Raw genomic sequence first — 25763 nt, forward strand, 5'->3', positions numbered from 1 at the left:
TCATTTCAGAACAATTATAATAAGTGCTGGAAAGAAATGAAACAATGTTTTGATAAGTGCAAAAGGCTAAAACGTCCTTGGCTAGTTCTTATTGCGACAATAAAAATGAATGTGGTTCCCAAGATGAACTTCCTATTTCAAATGACATCAATTCCAATTTCAGAAAAAAGTTTGTATGATTTGCAAAGAACAATTAACAGATTTATATGGCATGGAGGGGGACAAAGATCCAGAACGTTGCAAGACTCAAAAGAAAGAGGTAGACGTGTATTGCCTAAACTTAAATTATATTACAGCACAATCTGTCTGTAATGTAAAACAAAATGGGTAAAATCTCAAAACAACAGAATATCCATCAGAAAGTACAGTGTCTTACTGTATGAAGAAACAAAATAAAAAGGACTTTGTAGGGACATTTTACAAGACAAAGTTTATTAAAAATGTGTTTTTTAAAAAAACAAAACAAAATGAGTATAAGTCCAGTAACCTCACTACTAGCCTCATTATTAAATGCCTTTTATTTCAGGGATAATTGCAGCATGAAAGATTTAATCACATATGCCAATATGGTAAATCCACACATATAAAATGAACTAAAGACCCAGCAAGAATTGTTCAATGAAGAAAGGAATTCAGCATAGTTGTTGTATTTACAAATTGTTGGAACAATAAAAAGTAACTTTGAGAAGGAAAAAGTGATCTTGAAAATGATGACAGAATTTGAAACACTTATGCAAAACCAAGATCACCTATTTGCATGGACTGCATGTATAAATTGTTACTGAAATACGATAAAGAGATGGAACAAATCAGAAGTTTTATAGTAAAGCATAACAAGAATTATGGAAAAATTCAATAAGATTTATTGCAAGTTACAATTTAGGGGAAATTGATATGCAATATTTTACAGGTGTCATATAACTGTTAATTATCAAGAGAGATAAATCATATAAGAATAAATGTTGGGAATACTACAACAAAGGAGGGATGTTTTATTATATATGGTGGTTATGTAAAAATTATGTAAAAAAACCCCTCAAAAGTACTGGAAAGAAATATACCCCAAAACTCCCTTTTTACAATCCTGTAAACCCTTACAATGAGTGGATGACACAGAGCATTCCTGACACCACACAGTTTGCAGCAGATGTTTTTTCTTTTCATTCTAAGAGAGAAACATCTACCTCTACCTAGAATTGAACTTGCAACCTTCTGAGTGGGACGCAAGCATCTTCACCACTAGGCCACCACACTGCTAAAAGAAATATACCAATTCATTCAAAAAATTCTAAAAAGTAAGCTTCTTTTGATATTTGAAAACCTCCTGAGTTATAGGATTAATTTTCTTACATAAATTTCTGTGCGATGTTTAATAGCAGTAAAGCTTTGATAGAAATAAAGCCTTGATCTTTGATTAAACTAGTCCGTCTCTTGTGATTATTACAAAATAAGTTGTACTGCATAAATGTTTTTCCTGAGGGACTCTAGCATCAGAGCCATTTATTTTGCTTCTGTTGGGATTTATGAAATCAGTTGCAGGAGGCTAAGCGTGGGATGCCACAGAGCCAAGGATCCCTTGCATTTGAAAACTTGATAATGTATTAGGATTTCTAACAATTATAGGTTTAATTTTTACAGCTCTGTTAAAATTGTAATCTCATGAGATAAATGTTATTCATAGTGGATTTGGAAGCCATATGATAAATTCTTAAAGAAAACAATATAGTTTGCTTGCCTTGACTTGTTTTAAAATGAAATTACTGATGCATAATACAGTGTACAGTAAAAAGGAGTATAGGCAACTTGTTTCTCCCTCTTATTTCTTTGTTAGGAAATATTCTAAGTAAACTTGAATATATTGTTTAAAGAAGTTGTATTAGCTGTGAGCTAGAATTAAGTTCTTAATTAACATTTAGACCAGAAATGTCAAACTCGCAACGTCACGTGACGTCGCACAACGTATCGTGACGGTTTTGCCATTGCCGGCAATGGAGTGGGCATGGTTTCCGCGTGACGTGTCCGGCCCGTAGGCTGGCAGTTTGACACCCCTGATTTAGACTAAAGGAAATATAAATGTAAATGTACCCAAGTATTACCTTTGAACAGAAATATTAAATACAGAGGTTGGAAATGTAATTGTCTTTAAGAACATATACAGTAACAACAACAACAACAACAACAACAACAACAATAATAATAATAATAATAATAATAATAATAATAATAATACAGTTAGAAGGGACCTTGGAGATTATCTAGTCCAACCCTCTGCTCAGACAGGAAACCCTATGCCATTTCAGACAAATGGCTGTCCAATCTCTTCTTAAAAACTTCCAGTGTTGGAGCATTCACAGCTTCTGGAGGCAGGTGGTTCCATTGTCAGGAAATTTCTCCTTAGTTCTAGGTTGCTTCTCTCCTTGGTTAGTTTCCATCTATTGCTTCTTGTCCTGCCTTCAGGTGCTTTGGATAATAGCTCGACTCCCTATTCTTTGTGGCAACCCCTGAGATATTGGAACACTGCTATCATGTCAACCCTCGTCCTTCTCTTCATTAAACTAGACATACCCAATTCCAGCAACTGTTCCTTATATGTTTTAGCCTCCAGTTCCCTAATCATCTTTGTTGCTCTTGTCTGTACTCTTTCTAGAGTCTCAACATCAGTATTAACTGATGTATCAACATGTTGATACACATACCCACTTTTGTTTTTTTTAGTTAGTTTTTGTAAATTAGATTATTTATTTATAATTTCAATTGGGAAGATGTTTTAGACTTTAAAAATACTAAATCTGACTATTTGAGTGTATTTTGCTTTACTTCGGATGCTTGGGTATATATTATATATGCTGATTATATATAAATTTTACCATAAACCAGTTCCCTGATTGAACATTTAAACCAATTTGTATTGATTTTACAATATAGTGAAAAATAAGTGGCAAAATGTATGGATGTAGAAACCTTGGCACCTAAGGAATTAAAAAAAAATCTCAGGGTGTGACTGCCAAGCTTTCAAATTTTCAAATATAAAGTACTTTGATCATATTAATCTATGTATCAATCAACAGTGCTTTCTTTTTATTTTTCAGGCACACTGGAGAACCTCCCTTAATAAATGGTTGGATTCCTTTCTTGGGAGAGGCCCTGAACTTTAGAAAAAATGCTACTGATTTTTTATTATCTTTGACTAAAAAACATGGAGATATTTTTACCGTACACATGGCTGGTGAGCAACATTTTTGTTTTGTTTACTCCTTAGAGTCTTTTAGTAGGTTAAATAGTAGTACAATGGAATATAGATCCATCATTCAGTTTAAAGGCTATCCTTCCATCCGTCCATCATGCAGGCTGCCTACTTTAGATGATTCTGAGCAATTTGCATTTAATAAATAAGAATAATTAAATAAGAATAATTAAAGTAATGTGTGTATTTTATTTCATCCTCCCATATTTAGGCTTAACAAATATAATTCTACAGTAACATTGTGAGAAAAATAGAAAAACATTTTTCTACATTTTCCATACCATGAATGATTTTTAATATTTTTACCATGTCTTCACTTCCCTTTCTTCTATTCTAAACTGAAATGTTCAAACACTATCACTTTTTGTAGAGGATTAGATTATAGGGAACTATAATATTTGTTTAATAAAATCACAAGTTTTTGTTCCAAATACCTTGGAACTCCAACACAAGAATTCCAAACTACCTGGGAATTTTGGGATTTATAATCCTAACAAATCTGGAAGGAATCAGGTCAAGTATGCTGCCAGGCCTTAACTGACATGATTAATGTGTTATTTGGACCAACCCAATAAGAACATTGTTTTGGTGTAGTTTTGCAATTTCATTTTCGTCCTTTTATGTTTTATTTATAATTTTTATTGTTTTATTAGTGCTACTGTATTTTTCCCCTTTGCAATGTTACTTTATTGACTTAGTTCAGGGGTGTCAAACTCAATTTCATTGAGGGCCGCATCAGCATTGCAATTGCCCTTGGGGGGCCAGGTGGGTGTGGCCAGGGTGGGTGCGGCCTACTGGGTGGGCATGGTTTCGGCAGGTAACGGGGCACTCTCCTCACAGCGCCGAGAGGTTGAGCCAGGCAGTGTGAAGCTCGCCAACTTTGCACCTTGCTGCCTGCTGAAACTAGGCAGGCTGGTGGCTAGGTAGCATTGCACTTCTCATCAGATTCGCGTCACCCAGCTCAGCTCTTGGCGCTGTGAGGAGAGCGCCCCGCTAGCCTGCCGAAATCCTTCCGCCAGAGCCCATCAAGCCGGATATATGAAGTAGGCAAGGGCCATTTGCTGGTCACTTCCAGGTGATGGTGCATTTCTTCATTCCTCACAAAGGGTGACACCTCCCCAGCATGCACCCAGGGAGTGGGGCCGACGTGGCAGGGGCTGGTTCCTCACTGTTTCCAGATGGCCTTGTGGAGCTAAGACTGAATGTGTTTCAGCATAGATGGCCACCACAAAATTATACATTGGCTCCCGGCCGGCCTGGGCCAGGGCCAAGGCAGCAGGATCTGTTCCCTCACTGTTTCCAGGATGGCTTCGTGGGCCAAATGAAACCACTTCGCAGGCTGCATCCGGCCCCCGGGCCTTGTGTTTGACATGTCTGACTTAGTTTATGATGTTGGCAAGATTTGAGAACTCACTTGGTAGAGGGAAGGCTGGTCACCTTCCGAATAGTCAGATGAGGCTTCAGAGAATCTGGAGGAGATTATTCCTGTGCAGCTTTCTGCAAGGCAAGGCCTCTAAGCTCAGCCCTCTCTGAACACCTCCCTCCAGTCTAGCTGGATATTTTAGCATAATATAATACCTAATTATTTCAAATAATATATAAGTTTGTACAAGCAAAAAAAAGAATCCCAATTTTTAATAATTTTTAATATCTGAGCCAGAATGACATCTTATGATGTACAGCACAGAGGCACCTCATTTGTAGTCACCAGAGTGCATAATGCAGAGGTTTCTGACATTCCGTGAATTGGTATGGGGTGGAGAAGTATGGGGAAGTAAGGGTGAAGATTCTGATGACTGCCAAAAAAATTCTGCCCTATTTTTTCAAGTGGTTGGGTCTTTTTGTTTGGCAGTTCCAAAGGACAAAATAAGTATTTTGCCCCTTGCTTCTCCCCCAAAATCTATCACAAAGTCTCACCAACAGCCTGCACCCATCAAACAGAGCAGCACAATATAGTGCAATGGGAGGCCAAAAAAGATCGCACATCTCTGCTTCCACATATTGTATTCTGACTTATGAAAGAGAAAAAAACAGATATGTTATAATTTATGGTTTTTGTTCATTTACATTTTCAATATTTTTTATTAATTATTGGAAGCTCATGGAGTTACCATAAGAACTGAGACCCTATTACTTCATGTACTAATATTTCAGGAAGCTTCTCGGAACTGGCAAAATAGAGGGATTCGGAAATGCCAAACTATTTGCAGCATTTCTGCACTAGCTTTACCTTTTCCTCTTGATGTGCTTCTAACAGTCTTGTCAAAAATATTGCCAATATATAATGTTCCCCTTATTAATTCTCAGATTAGTTCATTTGGAAAACATAGACTGATGCTCTGAGTTTCTGGCATTGCCTCAGACTGGTGACGTGATTTCACTGATTGTACTTTCCTGTATGATAAGCAAATGATTGTCATTCTGAAAAGCAATAATGGACATGGATGTCACCTTAATAAAGAAATTACTCTCCACAAGAAACAGTGGAAATTCCTGACCTGTCGTGGAAAATAGTTCTCTAATTGGTTTTGTGTGGTGGTGCAGCAGAATCATTTTCCCTAAACGTCATTCCAGTGAGTCGCTACTGTACATCATTGTCAACTTTTCAGCAAAATCTTCCTAATAAGAAAGACCAGTGTTACGTAAATAGAATCAGCAATCCCTCCCTTTTATGCCCCACAAAACCTGTTTCTACATGTGGTGTTTTCTCTGTGTATGTGTGTGTTTGTGTGTGTGTGTGTGTGTGTGTGTAGAGTACAGCCTGCAATTCTAGGCAACATTATTATTAATTGCAATTGTTTTTCCCTGTAGCCCCCCACCCTGTGTAGAATTCAAAGTGAATCTGAGCTAACATGAAGCTAGTGTAGGAATTCTATGGATATTTTGTTTTCTCTTCTCTCCCTCCCCCTTCTTTCCTATCTTTGTTACTTGAGTAGTGATTTTGCAAATGGGGTGTTGCTTTTTGGCATGAAGTGAAATTAATTGGACAAACAGAGGTGCTGATTTCATGACACTTTGTCAGAAATGAATTGTGGGCAACATTACACTTCGGTGGGCTTACATAGAATAAGAGTATATAATTATACAGGTCATAAACAGATTCATTTGGAAACAAATCCAAATGATTCCTAAGGGATCATAGATCATGGGCATGTATTAGGACTGTGTTTCAAACAATTGTGTTCAGAGAATGGATAAACTTTTTCCCAATCCTTAAATGATGATTTACTTTATATTGGTAATTAAATATATAAGAATTGGGGATTGTTTTGCAAAATGTTTGAGTCAAGATCACAAAGAAAACAGCTCATATTTTTCATCTGAAAATAGCAGATGGTGGACAGATGGTTTAAATTAATATTAATTAATTTTTAAAGAAATTTTAAATTGTTTACCCTGAATGCTCAGAGTTGGAAAGCTAGCTGACATCTTCAGGTTAATAGCATTCAAAATCATCTTATTAAATAATATCAGAGCAGAGTAGTATTTCCAGTCTTTTGGTCACTGGTGCTTATAATAAAAAGTGACTCCCAAGATGATTTCTTTGTGATAGATTGGACTGTAGCCAGAGGGGGAAAAATACTCAAATCTCTGAACAGTTTGTGGTTGAACTATGAAGATAGTAATTATTTTTTACCTTTGTTTACAAACTGTTCAAAACTAGAGGGCAGGTGCTTTGTGAACTTTTATCTAAAAGATTTCTATCAACAATTTGAATTTTTTTCACAGTGGTGTAACATTATAAATCCTTTATATTTCCAAAAGTAAATCTTCTCAAGTTCCATAGAAATCTTATTCCTAAGTACATAAAAGTCATATTATAGCCTTAAAGAGTTTTCAACCTTAATCTATAAAACTGGGAACAATTGTTTCAAAAATTTCACACCAAACACTGTGTTGAAATTATTTTTATAGTTTCAGTGACTGTTCATGCATCCAACAGAGAAACTTCCAGTTAGGCATCATTTTGTCAACTTATTTGACTTTTTAAGGATGAAACATTGCTACCTTGGACAATGAAAACACATTCAGTTTCTCTAATGTGGATATCACTCAATGTTGTCCATAGGAATTTGCCCCTTTCACCTGAATGATAAATGCAGCATCATGCTACAAGCTCTGCCTCATTGTGACATATGTGTGACACAGCAACACATGTTGAAAAGGGGAGAAACTTGTTTTGTGGTGCTGTTGGCACCACTCTGACTACATTCTCTCCTGCACATCTCAAGATGCCTCTGGTTCTACTTAATATTGGACAATGAAAGTGGATTACACCATGCTTATCAAAGAGGTAGTACAAGTATTGCAAGCAGGTTTTGATAGTTCTCTTTTTTGTCTCTTCCTCCCTCCCTCCCTCCCTCCCTCCCTCTCTCCCTCCCTCTCTCTCTCTCTCTCTCTCTCACACACACACACACACACACACACAAACACATATCATATCTGATAGCTGTGTCTAATGTTTGTTTAAAAAGGGGTGGGGATCTCAACAGTTTTCAGTTAGAAAATGAGAGAAGATGATCCAGTATTAAGATTGTGGTGACCATTATTTGGCCAGAACCTTTAACTTTAAATCTTCCAGAAAAGGAAAATTAAGTTCCTCTGAGATGTGATTGTGGATTAATAGAAGGCATTGCCAAATTGGAGCTTTCTGTACCACTTAAGTTAGATCATCAAAATATGCATGTTTTTGTAAATAGATATGAGACTTGCTTATATCTTGCAGGCTATATTACTGTATTTCCTGGTGTTATCCTTGAACTTCTGATGTAGTTAAGCATCCTTAGTATAAAAACATACAAATCTAAACATTCACCACAAGTTAACTGATCTTTATTGAGCCAATACAGGGTTAGAATTAACCTTTTTAATGCCAAGCCAAACTAGTATCCAGATATATCCAGTGCAGTGATACTAGCTGTGTATCAAGAACAACAGGTGGGGGCCAGACGGGAACTGTTATTTTAGGTCAGAGGCAAAAGTTTAGACTGTATAACCCTATGCAATTATGTTACCTAGAAGTCATGGGAATCAGCAGAATCTTTAAAATATAGACAGCCGTGAGAAATTCAATGCTGAGAAATGTAAAATTCTACATTTAGGCAAGAAAAACTAAATGCACAGGTATAGAACAGGTGGTATCTGGCTCAATAGTAGTAACTGTAAGAGGAAACTTGGAGTCCTAGTGGACTATCACTAAAATATGAGGCAGCAGTGTGCTGCAGCTGCCAAAAAAGCCAACAGAGTCTTAGGTTTCATTAACAGAGGGACAGAATCAAGATCACGTGAAGTATTAATATTATTTTATAATGTCTTGGTAAGACCACACTTGGAATATTGCATCCAGTTTTGGTCACCATGATACAAAAAAGATGTTGAGACTCTAGAAAGAATACAGAGAAGAGCAACAAAGATGATTAGAGGACTGGAAGCTAAAACATGAAGAATGGTTGCAAGAATTGGGTATGTCTAGTTTAATGAAAAGAAGGACGAGGGGTAATATGATAGCAATGTTCAAATATCGAAGGGGCTGCCACAAAGAAAAGGGGTCAACCTATTTTCCAAAGCACAGAGCTATTTTCCAAAGCTAGAAGCAATGGATGGAAACTAATTAAGGAGAGAACCAACCTAGAACTAAAGAGAATTTTTCTGACAGTTAGAAAAATTAATCAGTGGAACAATCAGTGTTGAGTGCTCCAACACTGGAGGTTTTTAAGAAGAGATTGGACAATCATTTGTCTGAAATGGTGTAGGGTTTCCTGATTGAGCAGAGGGTTGTACTAGAAGACCTCCAAGGTCCCTTTCAACTGTGTTATTCCATTGTAGTCTGGAAATAAGAAATAAACTCTTATGTTTTTTATATAACTGGAAAATAACTTAATGTTTGTGGCTTTAAAAATATGAATATGGAAAAATGTGTGTAGGAGAATATATTTTTATGTAGTGAAAGATTCAAGCATGTAATTTTTAAATGTTTTTAAAAATTAAAAAATCTGTGTATATAATAGCTCCAAATCTGTACCTATGAAATAGAATTAATAGCATTAATGAATGGCACCCACTAGCTCATATATTTCTCAATATATCAAATCTGACTTATAACAATAATTATACCAATGATGTAGGTGATAATTCCATACACATTTATTGACAGAAATATTCTATTTATCTTCTGAGATTGTCTCTTAAGTAAACAGTCACAAAATTGTTATGTTGCAGTCCTTAAAACATATACAAGCTAAAGACTTAATAATATTGAATATTATTGAATAGAATTTAGAGCTTCCAGTTTTTAAAGGAAATGGATGGTGTAAAAGTTAAATAAATAGGTCACTGCAGGATCTACAGTCCACTGACTTTTGGAGCTTATTTCAGAATTTTGGACTACTTTATAACCTTTTTCATAATTGGACAACTTTATTTCTTTTTCTTAAGTGACATTTGCTTGTCAATGAATTGTGGGGCCCCAAAGCAAAATGCCAGAGAAAGCAACCACCTCCACATTCCAGTCATCATCTTTAAGAAAGAAGAAAATCTGTAATTAAAAAATCTTCCTATCTCGGAAGAATTGCAAGGAGTGGTTTTAACTCCTGACCTGTCAGATAGTCCAGATATTGGGAAAGTGTCTAATTTGAAATTGCTTCTAATTTTCTGCCTCATTATTTAAAGAGCTATAAAACTACAGAGTTTCAGTAATTAAAAACTACATAGATGCTTTAAAATATCCACTGTGGCTTGATTCTCTTAATAAGATGAGGCAGACCTGAAAATGATGGTTACTGTCTCCCATGAGAAAAGCAACCAATAGAAAGTGCATGATTTTCATAATGAAATCACCCATATTCAAGTCTGTTATATAGAAATAACCTATGATTTCTGAATATTCTCGATAATAAATGAAAGCAAATATACGTTGCAGGATCCAATCTGGGTCGGTCACTAGGACCAGAGGTTTAGTCTTCTGAGCTTTTGGACTCATGCTGGAATCCATTCTCAGGGATCTTCTCTGTATTGGAATTTCCTTTAGCGTTGAGCAAGATCACTCCTTGGTGTTGTTTATGGGAAAATTCCTAAATGAGCTTTTTGGGTGCAGGTGCAATGAATTAGAAATTAAAACTGCATACTGTTCAGTTTTCCTCTTTCACTAAATTAATATTTTGGGTTAAACTTCTTAGATCTATGATTATCTCATGATAATATTTACAGTCCAAAGAAAAGGCAAGCTGGATTTTTTAGTATAATGTGACTTTTCTGTAGGAGCAAAGCAAGTCGGGTTTATTTATCTATTTTTGTTTTCTCTTGTTTGTCCCTGAATTCTTAGATAAATACATTATCAAGCCTCAAAGATCTTGACAATTGTATCAAGTTGGGATCACAAGAAGTTGTTTGTATTTCCTATATTTACAACTTTTCAGATGAAGGTGGATTTCATAGCTGATGTGGGGAAGGAATCTCTGGACTGTACAAAGAATGCGGAATATCTTTTCTAGACTCCACATAGCTTTTTCTGTTATCTTATAAATTTTAAAGAAAAGTTCTTTATTTTTGTTTAGGGTACTCTATAAATGCTCTATAGTTTTCAAATTATTGTTTTAAAGCAACGAATTTCAGAGGTTTCCAAAGTTATATTTAACTTCTATGCTCGACTGAAGATAGATATGAAAAACCAAGGTACCTGGGGGAAAATGGAATATTTTGTTTTAACAAATCAGAAACGTAGTGTTTTAAAGAATGTTAAATTTGTATCCCACAATCTTCCACAAAATATTCTTTTTTTATGTTTATTGGCCATTTCAGAAGAGATTTAGCAAGTTTTGAGTCTTGGTTTTGGTATTTAGAAGTGAAAGAATAGTGACTTATAAAGCTTTAGATTCGTTCAGCAGGTGCACTACTTTGGTTTAATATCTATAATGCTGGGATATGAAATAAGATTTTAAAAGGTGAACTTGTGAATTTTATAACAAAAATGTGGAATTTCTCAACTTTGTATTGTTGAAATGCTTAAGCTAAGTTTTAGTTTAGGTATTATTGAATAATTCATAGGAAACATTTTAGAATTCATCTCACAGATTATATTGTTATATAATTATATTGTTAAATTAGTTATCTCAAGATACAACCTAGTTCAAATGGATAATTTGTTACTAGAACCAAATGCAAAAATGTATAGCATGCGCATACCCTTTGGTACTGAGATCAGGAGTGTTATGTGATCCACAAATATTAACAGAAATATAATAAAAGGCCAAAAACTTAGAGGCACAGCATTGCAACCTTTGCCTGCATAGCATATTGTCAAGGCTATCATGGCTTATTTTGCTATTTTTTCATATCTCCAAACACAATATAGTAATTTGTTGTAATTTCCTTTTTTGTAATGTACACATAAAATGTACTGTATGCTGTATTTTTATATATAAAAATGTATGCCGAGTTTTGCTGCTCTTTTTCAGGAATAATGCCATAGTATAAATCAAGCTGCACTTAAAGTACATTTATTATTCTATTTTTAGGAATATCTTGCAATAAGGTATTTTTGAAAGATCTCATTTCTGGCACTGTGAGGATGGTACTCATTCTGAGACTGCCACATTTTATTATAATTTGGAGGAAAACACCAGGAAAATGATTTTAACTAAATCAGACTCTTCAAACCTATTGTTTTCTAGATCGGTATCAGCCAGCATATGTCTTGTGTTGGAGATGATGGGAGCAGTTGTACATGATTCTTCTAAGGCATTGTTTGTCAACTTCAGCAGCTTTAAGATGTTTGGGCTTCAACTCCTAAAATTTCCCAGCCAACCATGGCTAGCTGGGGAATTCTGGGAGTTGAAGTCCAAGCATCTTAAAGTTGCTTGGAGATTGAGAAGCATTACTGTAAGACAACAGGTTGCAGAATGTTGGCATAAATTATCATGTGGGCTTTGACCAATTTCTTTTTTTTTCTTTCAGGCAAATATATTACATTTGTAATAAACCCCCTACAATATCCTGTTGTGAGCAGAAACAGCAAGTATCTGGAATTTGCAGAATTTGCAGATCAAGTGTCAAGCCAAGCATTTGACCACCCGCCAATTGTAAATGGGAATTGTCCAGACCTAAATGAACATGTACACAGGAATTATCAACATTTACTTGGCAAATCATTGGACACACTCTCTGATAACATGATGAGGATGCTCCAAAATATATTTAAGCACAAGTTTTCACTAATGGTAGATTGGAAGATGGAAAAAATGTACAAGTTCTGCTTCTCTATAGTATTTGAAGCCAGCTTTAAAACATTATTTGGAAGGGATCCTCATAATGATGGCTATGTTACTGATGAAATTGGAGAAAAATTTCTCAAGTTTGATGCCAACTTTTCCTATTTGGCGCTAAATGTACCAATTACATTGCTGGGAGCAACCAAGAAGATCCGGAGAGAACTCATAAACTTTTTAAATCCAAAAAAGATGGAGAAATGGTTAGATGTTTCTAAAGTAGTCCAATACAGAAAAGATATATTTGAAAGCTATAAGGTGCTTAGCGATTATGACAAAGCAGGTAGCAAACTTTTGAATGATTGCTTGAATTGAATCAGATAATTTACTAGAGACCTTTGAAATAAAATGGCAAAATTGCGACCTTGAAATTTTTATGTTTTTTCTCTAATTGGGTAATGATAAAATGTTTTACTCTGAAACAATCCTGTCTGATAATTGATTCTTTCTTTCTCTCTCTTTTTTTGGCTGAGGTGGTAAAACAAGATACTTAATGGTGATAATGAGAGAGATTATAACTGAGCTGCATTTCCTCCCTTTATTTCACCCCCACCCACACCTTGAAATTACATTTCAAACTATTCTCATTAAGCAGAAAATTAGACTTTCAGAAGCCTATTGGTCCTCATTAGCATTCACTGATCCTTGGCTGGGTCTGTGTCCTAACATCTTTTAATTAGCACACTGCAAATCTAATCAGTGTAATAAACGCTATTAATCTTCCTTTTCACTTATTTTCTCCCAGCACATCATTTTGCGTTCCTGTGGGCCTCCGTGGGAAACACAATTCCTGTTACATTCTGGACGATATATTATCTGTTGAGGCACCCAGAAGCTTTTGCAGTGGTGCGTGACGAAATTGACCATTTGCTGCAGTCAACAGGTCAAGAGAGGAAGCCAGGATACAGCATCTACCTCAGCAAAGAACAATTGGACAACCTGGTCTATCTAGGTAATTTATTTTATCCTTTCTGAAGAAAAGTAGGCATCTCCATGTAAACTCTGTTTATCACTCATTCTGTTTAGTGAGAAGGTGGAGAACCCAGCTGCTTAATTGACATAATAACAATCATTTACATCAATTATAAATTATGTACTTTATAGTTAGAGATACACTAACTGCATGTAAACATAGAAGCCCAGGTAATTAACTAAGCAAAGTATGAAAAAGGTTGAATCAAAGCTTTGCAGTTATTTATACAATGTGTACACATATTAAGTCTGAGTCTAAACATCTGCTGAAGTGGGGAATATATTTCAGAGGCATTGCTCACAAGATGGCAGAGCAGGGCCTTCTCATGAACTGAAAGGAAATATTTAGAACAGCGGTTCTCAACCATCCTAATGCCGCGACCCCATGCACCCACGTGACCACACGTGACCACACGCACGTACCCACGTGACCCACACGTGACCCACACGCATGCACCCACGTGACCCACACGCACGCACCCACGTGACCACACGTGACCCACACACATGCACCACGTGACCACACGTGACCCACACGCACGCCCACACGTGACCCAGGAGCATAGAGATGGCTCTCCTGCTCGAGCTAGAGCGACCCCCTCAGCCGGCCAAATCTCACCGCCGGGAAGGAGAGGAGAGAAAAGAATGGAAGAGGGGACAGGAGAGGGGGAGAAAGGGGGGTAGAATTTAGAAAAGGAAAGAAAAAGAAACTTTTGTGCGGAGCCGGCAATCGCAGAGCAAGACGCCCATTCGGTGCGGCGGCAGGCCGGCAAGCCCAGGCACTCCTGGGCGGCCATGGCAAGCGGCAGCGAGGATGCAGGCCGACCACCGGCTGGGCCACCAGCTGGCCCAGCCCAAGGGAGGTAAGCACCCGCCAGGTCCCATGCGCGCCAGCAACCCTCCCTGCGCCCGCCACTGCTCCGCTAGCCTTACCTTGGCCACCGCACGTTCGGTGCGCCGGCAGGCCCAGGCGCTCCTGGGCGGCCATAGCACACGGCAGCGAGGGCGCAGGGTGACCACCGGCTGGGCCACCAGCTGGCCCAGCCCAAGGGAGGTAAGCACCCGCCGGGCCCACCGCGCGCCAGCAACCCTCCCTGCGCCTGCCGGCCTCCCACCTCCCACCCCTGGCCCTCTTTTACTTACTTTTAGGAGTTGCTCAGCAGGGAGGGGTGGAAACGCCCAGAAAGCTCGCCTTAGCTGCAGATAACTTGTAGCACCGTTTGCAGACTGGGACTTTTGGCAGGCTCAGCAGGGCAGAGACAGCCTGGACAATTCCTATTGGCTTTCGAACACCAATAGAATAGAGTCTCTTGAATAGAGTCTATTCTATTGGCTTTCAAAAGCCAATAGAGTAAGAGGGAGTAGCACAGCTAAGGAAAAGGGGGGAAAAATGGCGGACTGCGTTGTTTGGCGACCCCCGAGAAATGGTCGTTCGACCCCAAATGGGGTCGCGACCCACAGGTTGAGAACTGCTGATTTAGAATAATCAACTTCTCTAAATATCATTAGCCTATATAGCATTTTTGTTAAAAAAAATCCTTTTAAAGCATAAAACAGAATACATTCTCATTTTTCCACAGTTGGCAGCTTGTTAGCTATGCAGTAAAAGATATAAATATTTTAAAATCAAAACAGTTATTTTCAAAAAAGAGAAGATATATATAGAATGTTGTATAGTTGGCAAACATCCCACTTTTTAAGCAATTTTTAAGGAAAATAGGTTTAGTGGAATTTATGTGTAGTGTATTGATAGTAGAAGTAGTAGTAGCAGTCATAGCTTTTCATAATAGGGGTAAATAGTTTGTTTAAAATGATAATCAATTGACATATCCACAACAATCTAGCCTACCTATCTTGCTTGGATTTGTACTACCTTAAAAATCTATGTGCAAAATTGCTCTTCTAAAAAAAGTATTTCTTTACCTTGTTGCTTTTTTAAAAAATCCTTATTTTTTTTGAAAAAGCATTTTATGAATTGTGAAAAAAAGCTAAGCTATGAGAACTATGCTGGAGAAAATCTATGTGGTTGCTAAGAGTCAACATCAACATGATGGTATTAAGTATCAATTAAGATATTTAAAGATTCACAGACAGAGAATTTAATTTCAGTTTTTCAATGGTGCTTGAAAGTTTGTCAACCCATTTTTCTTATAAATATGACTTAAAATAATACCTGTTTTTCTTATGTAGTTTTGGATAATTTTCTTCAGTAAATAAATGAACAGGCATATTGTTTTTGAATCACTTGATCTAGTTTTAGGATATATTTATACATATTGAGAAGTCGAGAGTTCACAAACTTTTAAAAACTTATAAATATATTTGGTCTAAGTGTCATCATATATATGGTCAAATATTCTGATTACATGAAAAATAAGTACTCTTATGGGTACTATGTTACACATACCAACTTCTTCATGAAAGACGCACTTAAACCTCTTCTGTATAAAGAAAAACTTGGGAAGTTGGGAGGAGGGATAGCTAGAGCATATAATGGTATATCAGAAGTTTTATACTACCCCATGCATTTCTACTAGTCTCATCATTAATTGAGATTTATTTATGTACCAAAATTTGTGACTTGCCTTAACAGTCAGGTCAGGCTAAAGGCACAATAAAATAGGACAGCTTTAACTTGTTTATTCTTGACTTGCTTATTTATAGTTCTAAATTGAATAGTAATTTTTTGTGTGACATAAGAAGAAAATTCTTGGAAAATAATTAGCTTTTCCTAATTTCAGTATAATATAATTTAATTTTTTTGTCATGGACGCACCCTATTGATTTAGCTTGACTCCAATCGCTTTTGGAATCTGTCACCAATGTGGCATTCAAAGACTATTTAAAGTATATAAACATTCTTTTTGACCCAACAAGGGAAACAAATGCAGGGGAGGCAACTTGATTTTGTGAATATCACATGTGTGTAAATGCCTCCTAGTGGACTCGGGGTATATTGTATGTATGTATGTATGTATGTATGTATGTATGTATGTATGTATGTATGGTATGCATACATGTATGTAGTGAGTGGGTTTAGATAGATGGACAGACAAGCATCCAACCACCTGAATTTGAAGGCCCACATAGACAAATAAGTATGGTAAATAAGTAGATAAATAAGTAGAGTCTAGCACTCTACTTCTAGGGAGGAAGCAAAGTCAAGCAAAGAAACAGGCCCCAACTTAGAGAACTGTGCTGTCCCCAGAAATGACTGTTGGAAATTATTTGATTTTAATGGAATGCAAAGAAGTAACCAAACAGGATGGGAATATGAAGAGGAGCAAGCTATGGTTGGACTGAATAAAGAGAATAAAGGTGAGATTAAGGAGGCATTAAAAATGAAAAAAATGAGGGAAAAAGCCTTTATTCAGAGATATTTTGGTGTGAAAGAAAAGAATAAAAGGAGTTTGGAAAGATATGGTGACTAAGTATATTTTATATGCTGATGATGCAATATGATAGAGAAAGACTAGATTCTGGATATTTTTAGCTTGTTTGTAGTTTTGAGAGAAAAATTTACTTGTATTTCTATTACATCAGTTTGCCTTTTATGTATTTGGCTGGGTAACAGTGGCCAACTTTATAATTTCTACAAGAGTAAAGACACCCCTAATATGATTTATAGCATAGTCCACAGGAGAAGTTAATATTTGCTTTAGAAAAGATGAACAATGCTATTCTGGCAGATAATATTATTCAATGTGATTTACCAACAGCAGAAATCATTCTATATAAACTCAGACCACACACAAAAAATCATAGATAAGGAATCCACAGTAAGAAGTGAATCTAAGTTACAATGGGAATTGGGATTCTTTAACTTTCTGAATATTACTATACTACAAGTAACAAGTCAGTATACTGGTAGACACTGGTCAGAATTAGACCCCCAATTAATATTATCAATCCCTTTCTTCCTTTTCCTTGTTCCCAATCAGATATTTTTCTCTGCCATCTTTGTTTCCTTGTTTTATGTTTCTTCTTCTGTTGTTTCATGTTTTTAAATGTTTTTAACAATTTATAAACTGCCCGGAGTCATTGGGAGTTGGATGGCGTATAAATTTGATACATTATTATTATTATCTGTGCACTATGATATGAAATCACAGCTGCCAGTTCTTTAGCTGATAGTGGTCTTCCTATGCCTCAAATTCAAGAACCTAGGATGTTGTAATGTATAGGCAGAGTATATGAGCAGACCCAAGCAGTGTGGTCATTTTTTAATTGACAGATGGAAATTTTGTCAATGTGGAGATTTTCTGAGTGCATCCAAGATTTGTTGGTATAGCACCTAGTGTGTGATAACCATTGGGATCACCATGGCTGCCTTTTGCCATAATCTTTTAGTTTGAATTTTCAGATCTAAATACTTTGTGATCTTCTCTAATTTTTCCCCTTTTATTTTGTTATCCCCTGGAAATGTTACATTAATTATTCACACTACAATTATATCTGGGTTGTTATGCTCCAAGACTTCATCAGTTTGTATTTGGAAATCCCAAAATATTCTAACCTGCTCATTTTCAACTATTTTTTCAACTCTTCTATTTCAAGGACTGAAATTGAAACCTTGTATATCCTCTTATCTGATGCTTCTTGTTTAAATAAATTATTGTATCATTAGAGATTTCATATAGTGAAAGAACTCCAATTGAGAGATGTGAATGTATTTTCACTTTTGTAAGGATTTGTGTCAATAATTTTAGACAATACAATTTGTTCTAAATTAATTACATATTTTAAAGATTACCAAACATACAGCAAAGCCTTAAAGTCAAATAATTGTCAAATAATATTTCTTTCTCTCTCTCTCTCTCTCTCTCTTTCCTCCCTCCCTCCCTCCCTCTCTTTCTTTCTTTCTTTCTTTCTTTCTTTCTTTCAACACCCATCTTGTTGAAGTGACTCTACACAGCTTACAGTATTAAAAGCATTAAAACCATGAAATAAATATTTCTAAAATGATAAATATGGAGCTACAATCAAAGATAAAAATTATAGTTAAAAGATGGGGAGGGAGCAGATGCACGTGTGTGTGTTTGTCAGATGGGATTGCCTCTTAATTCATTAACCACCTCCAGTGTGATGCCACATCCTTTGGAGCGCCAAGCCATCTGATAGAGCCAGGTCTTCAGGTCTTTATGGAAGGTCAAAAGGATGGGAGTCAATCTCACCTCAGGGATAAAATGTCCCAAAGAGCAGGAGTGACACAGAAAAGGGTCTTCTCCTGGACTTCATCATCTGGAATTCCTTGACTGATGGGGTCTGCAGCATGCCTCCTCTGCCAGTGTGGGTGGAGCAGGCCAGTCCCATTAGAGTGATATGGTTCCTCAAGTAACTGGATCTATGCCATGCAGGGCTTTAAAAATAATAACTAGTAACTTGAATTGCACCTGGAAGCAAACCAACAACCAGTACAGCTCATGGAGCAGTGGTGTAACATGGGTCACCCTAGTACCCAAGAACTGCCCACACCACTGCACTTTGTGCCAGCTGAGGTTTCTGAATATTCTTCAAGGATAGCCCCATGTAGAGCACATTGTGGTAGTCCAGATGTGAGATGACCAAAATCTGAATGACTGACCTCAGATGCCAAGAAAAACAATTACTGTTTTCCTTTTCACCTCCCCCATTTGTCCCCCTTTCCAATTATCCATGTCCTCTTTTTGCCTGCTCATATATCTGATAGCCTTACATATCAATGAAATATCAATTGCCCTTCTTAACTAAGTTGGACTAAGTTGAAAGGAGCATCAGCTGCTGGGTAAAGAATATACATGTGCATACATTCACACAGACATCATACAGACTATCTATCATAGATCTCCATATATGCACAGATTATTTCTTCTATCCATCTCTCCTCCAGTAATCTTAAATATAGTAGGCACATTCATTGATACACATAATGCACACACATAGCGTACACATTGAGTGTTTACATCCTAAATCTTCCTCCTACCTTAGGAAGAAAATAAACTCTCCAGCTGCTTCCTGCCTCTGCAGCGTTGAGTCTTGAGTCTAAGGAAATCAGCCCCTTTTCTCTTTGGCAGAAAGAAAAGGAGGGAAATAGGAAATAGGAAAAGAAATTGTAGAAGTTCCTTTTTAACTTTAATTACTCATATGATTCTTTATTAACAAAGGAAATACAATTATAGAGGTATTCAAAATCAAACAGCATCTGAAAATGTCTAATAGAGAAATATATAGGACAGTGACAAGCTCTGACAAGATTCCAAAGTGATCCATTCCAATAATGGAGAAGCAGCTGAAATATAAAGATATGCCAGTCTGCATAAAACATACAAGGACTGGGCTTGTGTAAAGATAATAAGTTCCAGATGCAATGAAGTGATCATAAAAATCAAGAAAAAGAAATTAAACAGGGCACTGTCTTAACTAACATTTTCCTTTCCTTTTTAGTCAATGACCCTTGGAACAGTTGTTACTTCTGTGACAATTTGTTATCTAGAAAACCCTCCTTCCTTGAAATGCCAACTATAATCAGGAGATTTTTAACTTTCTCTCTTTCCTTATCCTATCTGGTCATAAAATGTCTGGATTTTTTTGTGCTGGACTTCTGCTTTTTTTTTTTCTTCAAAAGGACCCAGATTTTCTGTCTCTGGCACAAAAGGAGACATTGGGGGACTCTTTTTTTTTTTTTTTTTTTTGCCTGCATGGTGAAGATCATGCCCAAGATAAGATCTTGTTTTGAATGGCTAAGCTGTCCTGAATATCAGTAATTTACACTAAAGAGAACATTGTATGGGACATTATTCACTAGCAGATAGAAAAACTAAAATTAAACAGTGCTAGGATACAAACTATCTTGAAAGATACAGTAAGTATGCTATCGTTGAACATCACTGTTTTAAGACTGAATGAAGTGGGAGAAACTAGATATTTTATCTCTGTATCCTGTGATTAATTCACTTCTGTTCAGTCATTATGCAAAGTACAGGTTTGTTGTGTTTCATAATTCTTTATGGAAGAATTCTTTCCATAATCAAAGTGCTCTGAAAAGAGTAGATGTATCCCAAATAGTTGCATATTGCACAACTATTTTTCTTTCCTATACCCCTGACATTTACAGGTTTCCTATTACCTGCTAAATGCTTATTGTAAAATTAAAAAACCATTATTTGCAGCAAGTTTTTTTATTAAACAGTAACAGATCAAGATCATGTTTAATTAAAATTAACTTGCTTACCAAAGCCAAATGTACTAATGATTCACAATGACCTTTTATTACCTGCAGTCCCTTGTTTTGGCTGGATGATTGACAGCTTGCTGTTTGGCTCCATGTTGTATTTCAGCTGACAAGACTTTTCATTTTAACTCAATTTGCCTGCCTATCACAAGCTGGTGGCGGGCCAGGCGCAAGTCGCCCAGCTTTGCCTCAGCAGCTTGTTCCATTTCTCATTAGTACGCATTTATTCAGTGGAAATTGGAAGACAAATGCTTGAAGGCATGTGAACTAAGTATAGCAAATTAGGTTTAAAGACTGAATATTTATAAGTATATTGAAATGGCTTCGACTTTTAAAAAAAGATTGTGGATGAATTGGAAGCAGAGAATATAAGAGAAAAGGAGAGTGGGAAGACTCTAAAAATAATACTCTGGGAAGTCTGAAGGCCCCCTCTTCCTCCCTCCCTTTCTCTCCTTCCCTCCTTAAAAAATATGTCAACTTTTCTGACAATCTCTCTTCATGTGTTGAAGTTTCTGCATCTCATGTGTGTAGGAAGTGGGAAAACATGAGGGTCATGTTCATTTGCTGCTTGGTTATCTCTTGCTTTGCTTTAAATTGCCTTGTTTGTTCAGCACTAGCACAGAAACAGATGTTGTTCTCCAGAGCTGGATCATTTACGGTACCTCATGGTGCAAAATGGGAGGCCTCCCAGGCTATCCAGCTGGTCTTACAGGAGTGCTGGCTTATGCCTACTGAAGTATGACAACCACAAGTACTGTACAGGCTGCTGTTTTATCATCTAGTTGTCATTCAGTGTCTAAATCCAGCGTATAAGAATTGTTGGGGAGCAGGGAGGGGAGGAGGACTGGGAAAGAGTGTCATTTTTTGTTTGTTTATTTTCATGGTCGGCTGCCACAAACCCACACAAGCTTCCCTCCTCCTTTGCTGATCATAATGTGACTCATTACCTTTGTCATCTAAGGATTATCAGCAAAATCGCTCAGAGCGAGAGCCACGGCTCCTTTTCCCCCACATAGCTGGTACTAGAAGGTAAAATAGATTTGTCATTTATGATCTGACCACTAAGCCATGTTCTGAGCTCCATTACTGTGATTAACTTCTCTATAAGAGAAGGTTGCCCGATTGTCATTTGGGATACCACAGTGGTCAACAGACTGCCATCCTTCCTTTCAAAATGTCAACCAATCTGATATGACTGTGTGGCTTGTGCTACTCAAGTGGAAACCTGCTATTTCAGCAGCAGCAGCAACACTTGTCTGATGATTTCGCTTATCGTTGTTGTGTGTTCTGTGCTTTACTCTCTTCCCCTCACTGGCCCCCAACCAGGATTTGGTTGCTTTGGTGTACAGTGGCCCTACATATGTCAGTTACCATTTCCATACTGCAGCCTACTACAGTCTAATTAGCTTCATTATTCCTAGGCTGCATAAAGCCAAGAAATGGAGCCTGGATCTTTCTTTTGCATTGGGGGAAGTTTCCTCTTGCCAGAATACAGCCATTTGACATCTATTGTGCCTTGTGGCTATCCACAATAGAGGCCATATTCTTGAATCAGAGGTTGTTTTTTTTCTGGCTTCGTCATCAACAAGCCGACTTGATTCTCCCTGATTATAGTAACGAAGGCAGTCCCCCAAAAAATATGCACAGCCTCACTGTACGTCACATTGAATCACGGTGTTGGCCACACAGAACTGACCGCAGCCTCATTTCTTTAGACAAATACATGCTTAAGGAGAAAAAAAACTCTTGCAGAAAAGCATCCAAATCAGCTTTATTTGCCATGCACTGTTTTTAATTTTTGTAAAAAAAAAATTGTTACTGTCTTTTTCAAATGCTTCTATGCTAAGGTTGCTACACTTCCTTGTAAATTAACCTTTAAGTTCTAGAGAATCACCAAAGCAGATCTGGCAAAAGAGAGGATTTAAATGTGGATATTCCAAAATGCATTTAAGCAACCATCTATGCTTGATGTTATATTCTATGGGTGGCTCTGGTTTTGCATTGCTAAGGCTTGTTTTCACACTGATAGCTTAAAGGAGTCATGCTGTCTCCTACAGGACCCAGCCATGCTGGTGGAGAAATAGTCAGTTTTGATTACTAAGTGAGAGATGCAGCCCCAGACAGGAGGTACATGCTGGTATGCATGCTATCAGAATGATTTATGCAAATTATGCATATTATTCCCAAAGGAATTTCTCCTCAAACTGCCAGGATAAATTGCCGGAAATTAGCCATAAAATCTGTCATGCTAGGAGCAAAAGGTGAAGGCTACTGGGATGGCAAGGACATTTGCCTTTCCAAGCTTTCCAAGTTATGGTGGGCGTCTGGAAAAGGTTTGGGATTTGTGTCAAAGCATTACACGGGATATGGGTTTTCCCCCATTAACTTGTCAAAGTGCCACGCATAATTTGAATTTGCTCAGCCAACAGTAGAAATTATGATGTGATGATGATATTGCTAAAGGTTCCTTAATTCCCAGCATCCTAACTTCACAGTTCACTATATAGTTAATTGGAGGACAGCTCTGAATGTTGAAATTGGTATTGCAACCCTTGCAGTGTATATAAATGCATAAAAATATTCCTCTCTTTGGTGGTGGCATTTCAGTGAGATGTACAAATAATGGTTTTCTACCCAAAATACACTACATTGTCTTGAGCTTAACTAAATATATCAAATACTATCAGTTAATAATTATAGTTAAACATTCCAAACAGCAAATACTCCATTAGCCCTATAGGAATGTATTAGTGTCCCATTTTTAGTTCTCTCCTCCCACTCCACTGCCTATTTTTCCTCGCCACCTTTTTTTTCTAGCTACATCTAATAAACTAATTCAGTGGCTGTTATAGGAATTCGTAAGTTCCAGTCATCTTCAGTATTTATAATGGTTTGAAATGTTGTTTTGTTCTGTTTTTCTCTTCATTTAAACACAGAAAGTGCTATAAATGAGAGTTTGCGAATGTGTTCCTCGTCAATGAATGTCCGTAAAATCAAAGAAAATTTTATTCTCAAGCTTGAAGAGAATCATGAAGTCTGCTTGAGAAAAGGAGATATTTTGGCAATTTTTCCTCCAGTTCTGCACATGGACCCTGAAATCTATGAAGATCCTCAGGTAACAATTGACTGCTATTATGCATATGATCCCAGGGATATTTCTGTTACCACGTACTTTATAATACAGATCATTTTTTTAAGAGGATAGGGAAAAAAACTGTGGCACAAATCTTCCTACTTTCAGTTCTTTTCAAGGTGCCTGCTGCAGGTCAAAAGATTCAAGGCCTAAAGGGAGAAATAATGGCAATGAGACTGACTGCTACCCTCTTTGAGAAGAACTGACAATTGTTCACTGACTACCATAAACTTGAGGCTAAATGTGGGCTTTGTTTGGAAGTGGATCATTGGAAGCCCAAAGAAGGCAGGATAATGGAAGCTGGCTTAAAGAGCAAATAATGTGGGCTATTTAGTTAAGTGGCCCCAAAGCATCATTGATTCTCTAAAGCCCCTATAATAGCAGTGTCTTCTTAAGACGTATGGTTTTTCACCTCTCTTTATCGGGATTGGTCTTTTCGTGGTCAATTTCATACCGCAACACTTGAGTCCTAACATTTCGACAACGAGACGTCACTTCGAAACTCCCATTAACACAGTAGAGGTACATAAAAGGGGAAAGACTCCGATTTCAATTACTTATAGTTTCTGACGTTTAATTAGGACAGATCAAGTCGTTACGTCGAGGTCTTCAAGTAGTGGACTTACGTTTAACCTCCCGACAAGGGATAGTTTTTACTGAGATATTTTGCGGCTGGCTTGGGGATGCTAAAGAGACAGAAATGCAAGTCACAAGCTTTACAAAAATTCTGCTTTTTACTGAATTCCAAGGAGTCCATGGATAGCATGATATGTTGAAGTCATGGTTTATAGACCATATAAGCCTCTCTAACAAAATGATTCTGAGAAGTATTCAACCCATAATTTGGGTTAAAATAAATCTCCAATGATTAAAAATTAAAGGTATATATTAATTATATTATATTATTATATTATATTATATTATATTATATTATATTATATTATATTATATTATATTATATTATATTATATTATATTATATTATTATATTATATTATATTATATTATATTATATTATATTATATTATATTATTATATTATATTATATTATATTATATTATATATTATATATATTATATTATATTATATTATATTATATTATATTATATTATTATATTATATTATATTATATTATATTATATTATATTATATTATATTATATTATATTATTATATTATATTATATTATATTATATTATATTATATTATATTATATTATATTATATTATATTATATTATATTATATTATATTATATTATAATATTATACGGTAGGAATCCACCATTCCAAAAACAATTAAAAATGATTACTCATCAGAGGAACAACCATAGTTGCTTGGTGAAAGAGAATCTTCCCAGATTTTATGAAGGCTAGGAGGGAAGAGCTATCTGAACATGTAGGAGGGGAGGTTTCCACTGATAGGAGCATCTTTTAAGAAAGGGTCATTAAGTATATTTTCACTTGGACAAAGGAAAAGTCTTAAGAAATGTCCAAATTACCTTGTTCTTCCCAAATCACCAGCACTACCCTGCTTCCTGATGGACTGAGGAGATATAAGGGTGGTTTCACTGGCTGACAATAAGCTGCTGATAATTTTCAAGATATGGTCCTTGATATTTATGAGCTTAATTATTTTGGAATTAGGTTATTTGAAGAAGCACCTGCTTCCATCTAGTCCTATCGGAACTTTACATTCTGGTCAGGATGTCTTGCTGACCATGATATTAATAGATAGATGATAGATACGTCGGCGGCAGCTCAGGAGTTCTTGGCATCCATGACGGCCTTGGACTTGACCCAATTAATTCATGCCCCCACTCACACGGGTGGACACACGCTGGATCTGATTTTTGTCTCGGGCCAGTGGCAAAATGATCTGGTATTAGGGGAGATAGTTATTGAGCCCTTGTCATGGTCAGATCATTTTCTCCTAAGGATGGACT

The 25763-nt window shown here is 36.6% G+C and overlaps 1 protein-coding gene across 1 annotated transcript in view; it reads left to right on the top strand.

The window, feature by feature from the left end:
* Positions 1 to 211: 211 nt before the first annotated feature.
* LOC107288949 (25-hydroxycholesterol 7-alpha-hydroxylase) overlaps positions 212 to 25763 on the top strand; it is a 31080-nt gene continuing 5528 nt past the window's right edge. Inside the window, exons 1-5 of the mRNA XM_015817627.1 lie at positions 212 to 327; positions 3090 to 3226; positions 12197 to 12790; positions 13253 to 13459; positions 23626 to 23804. Of these exons, the coding sequence (XP_015673113.1) occupies positions 212 to 327; positions 3090 to 3226; positions 12197 to 12790; positions 13253 to 13459; positions 23626 to 23804 (1233 nt within the window). The remainder of the gene's footprint in view (positions 328 to 3089; positions 3227 to 12196; positions 12791 to 13252; positions 13460 to 23625; positions 23805 to 25763) is intronic.

This window comes from Protobothrops mucrosquamatus, unplaced genomic scaffold (assembly GCF_001527695.2).
Source record: "Protobothrops mucrosquamatus isolate PMUCROS unplaced genomic scaffold, P.Mucros_1.0 scaffold608, whole genome shotgun sequence".
Taxonomy (NCBI): Eukaryota; Metazoa; Chordata; class Lepidosauria; order Squamata; family Viperidae; genus Protobothrops; species Protobothrops mucrosquamatus.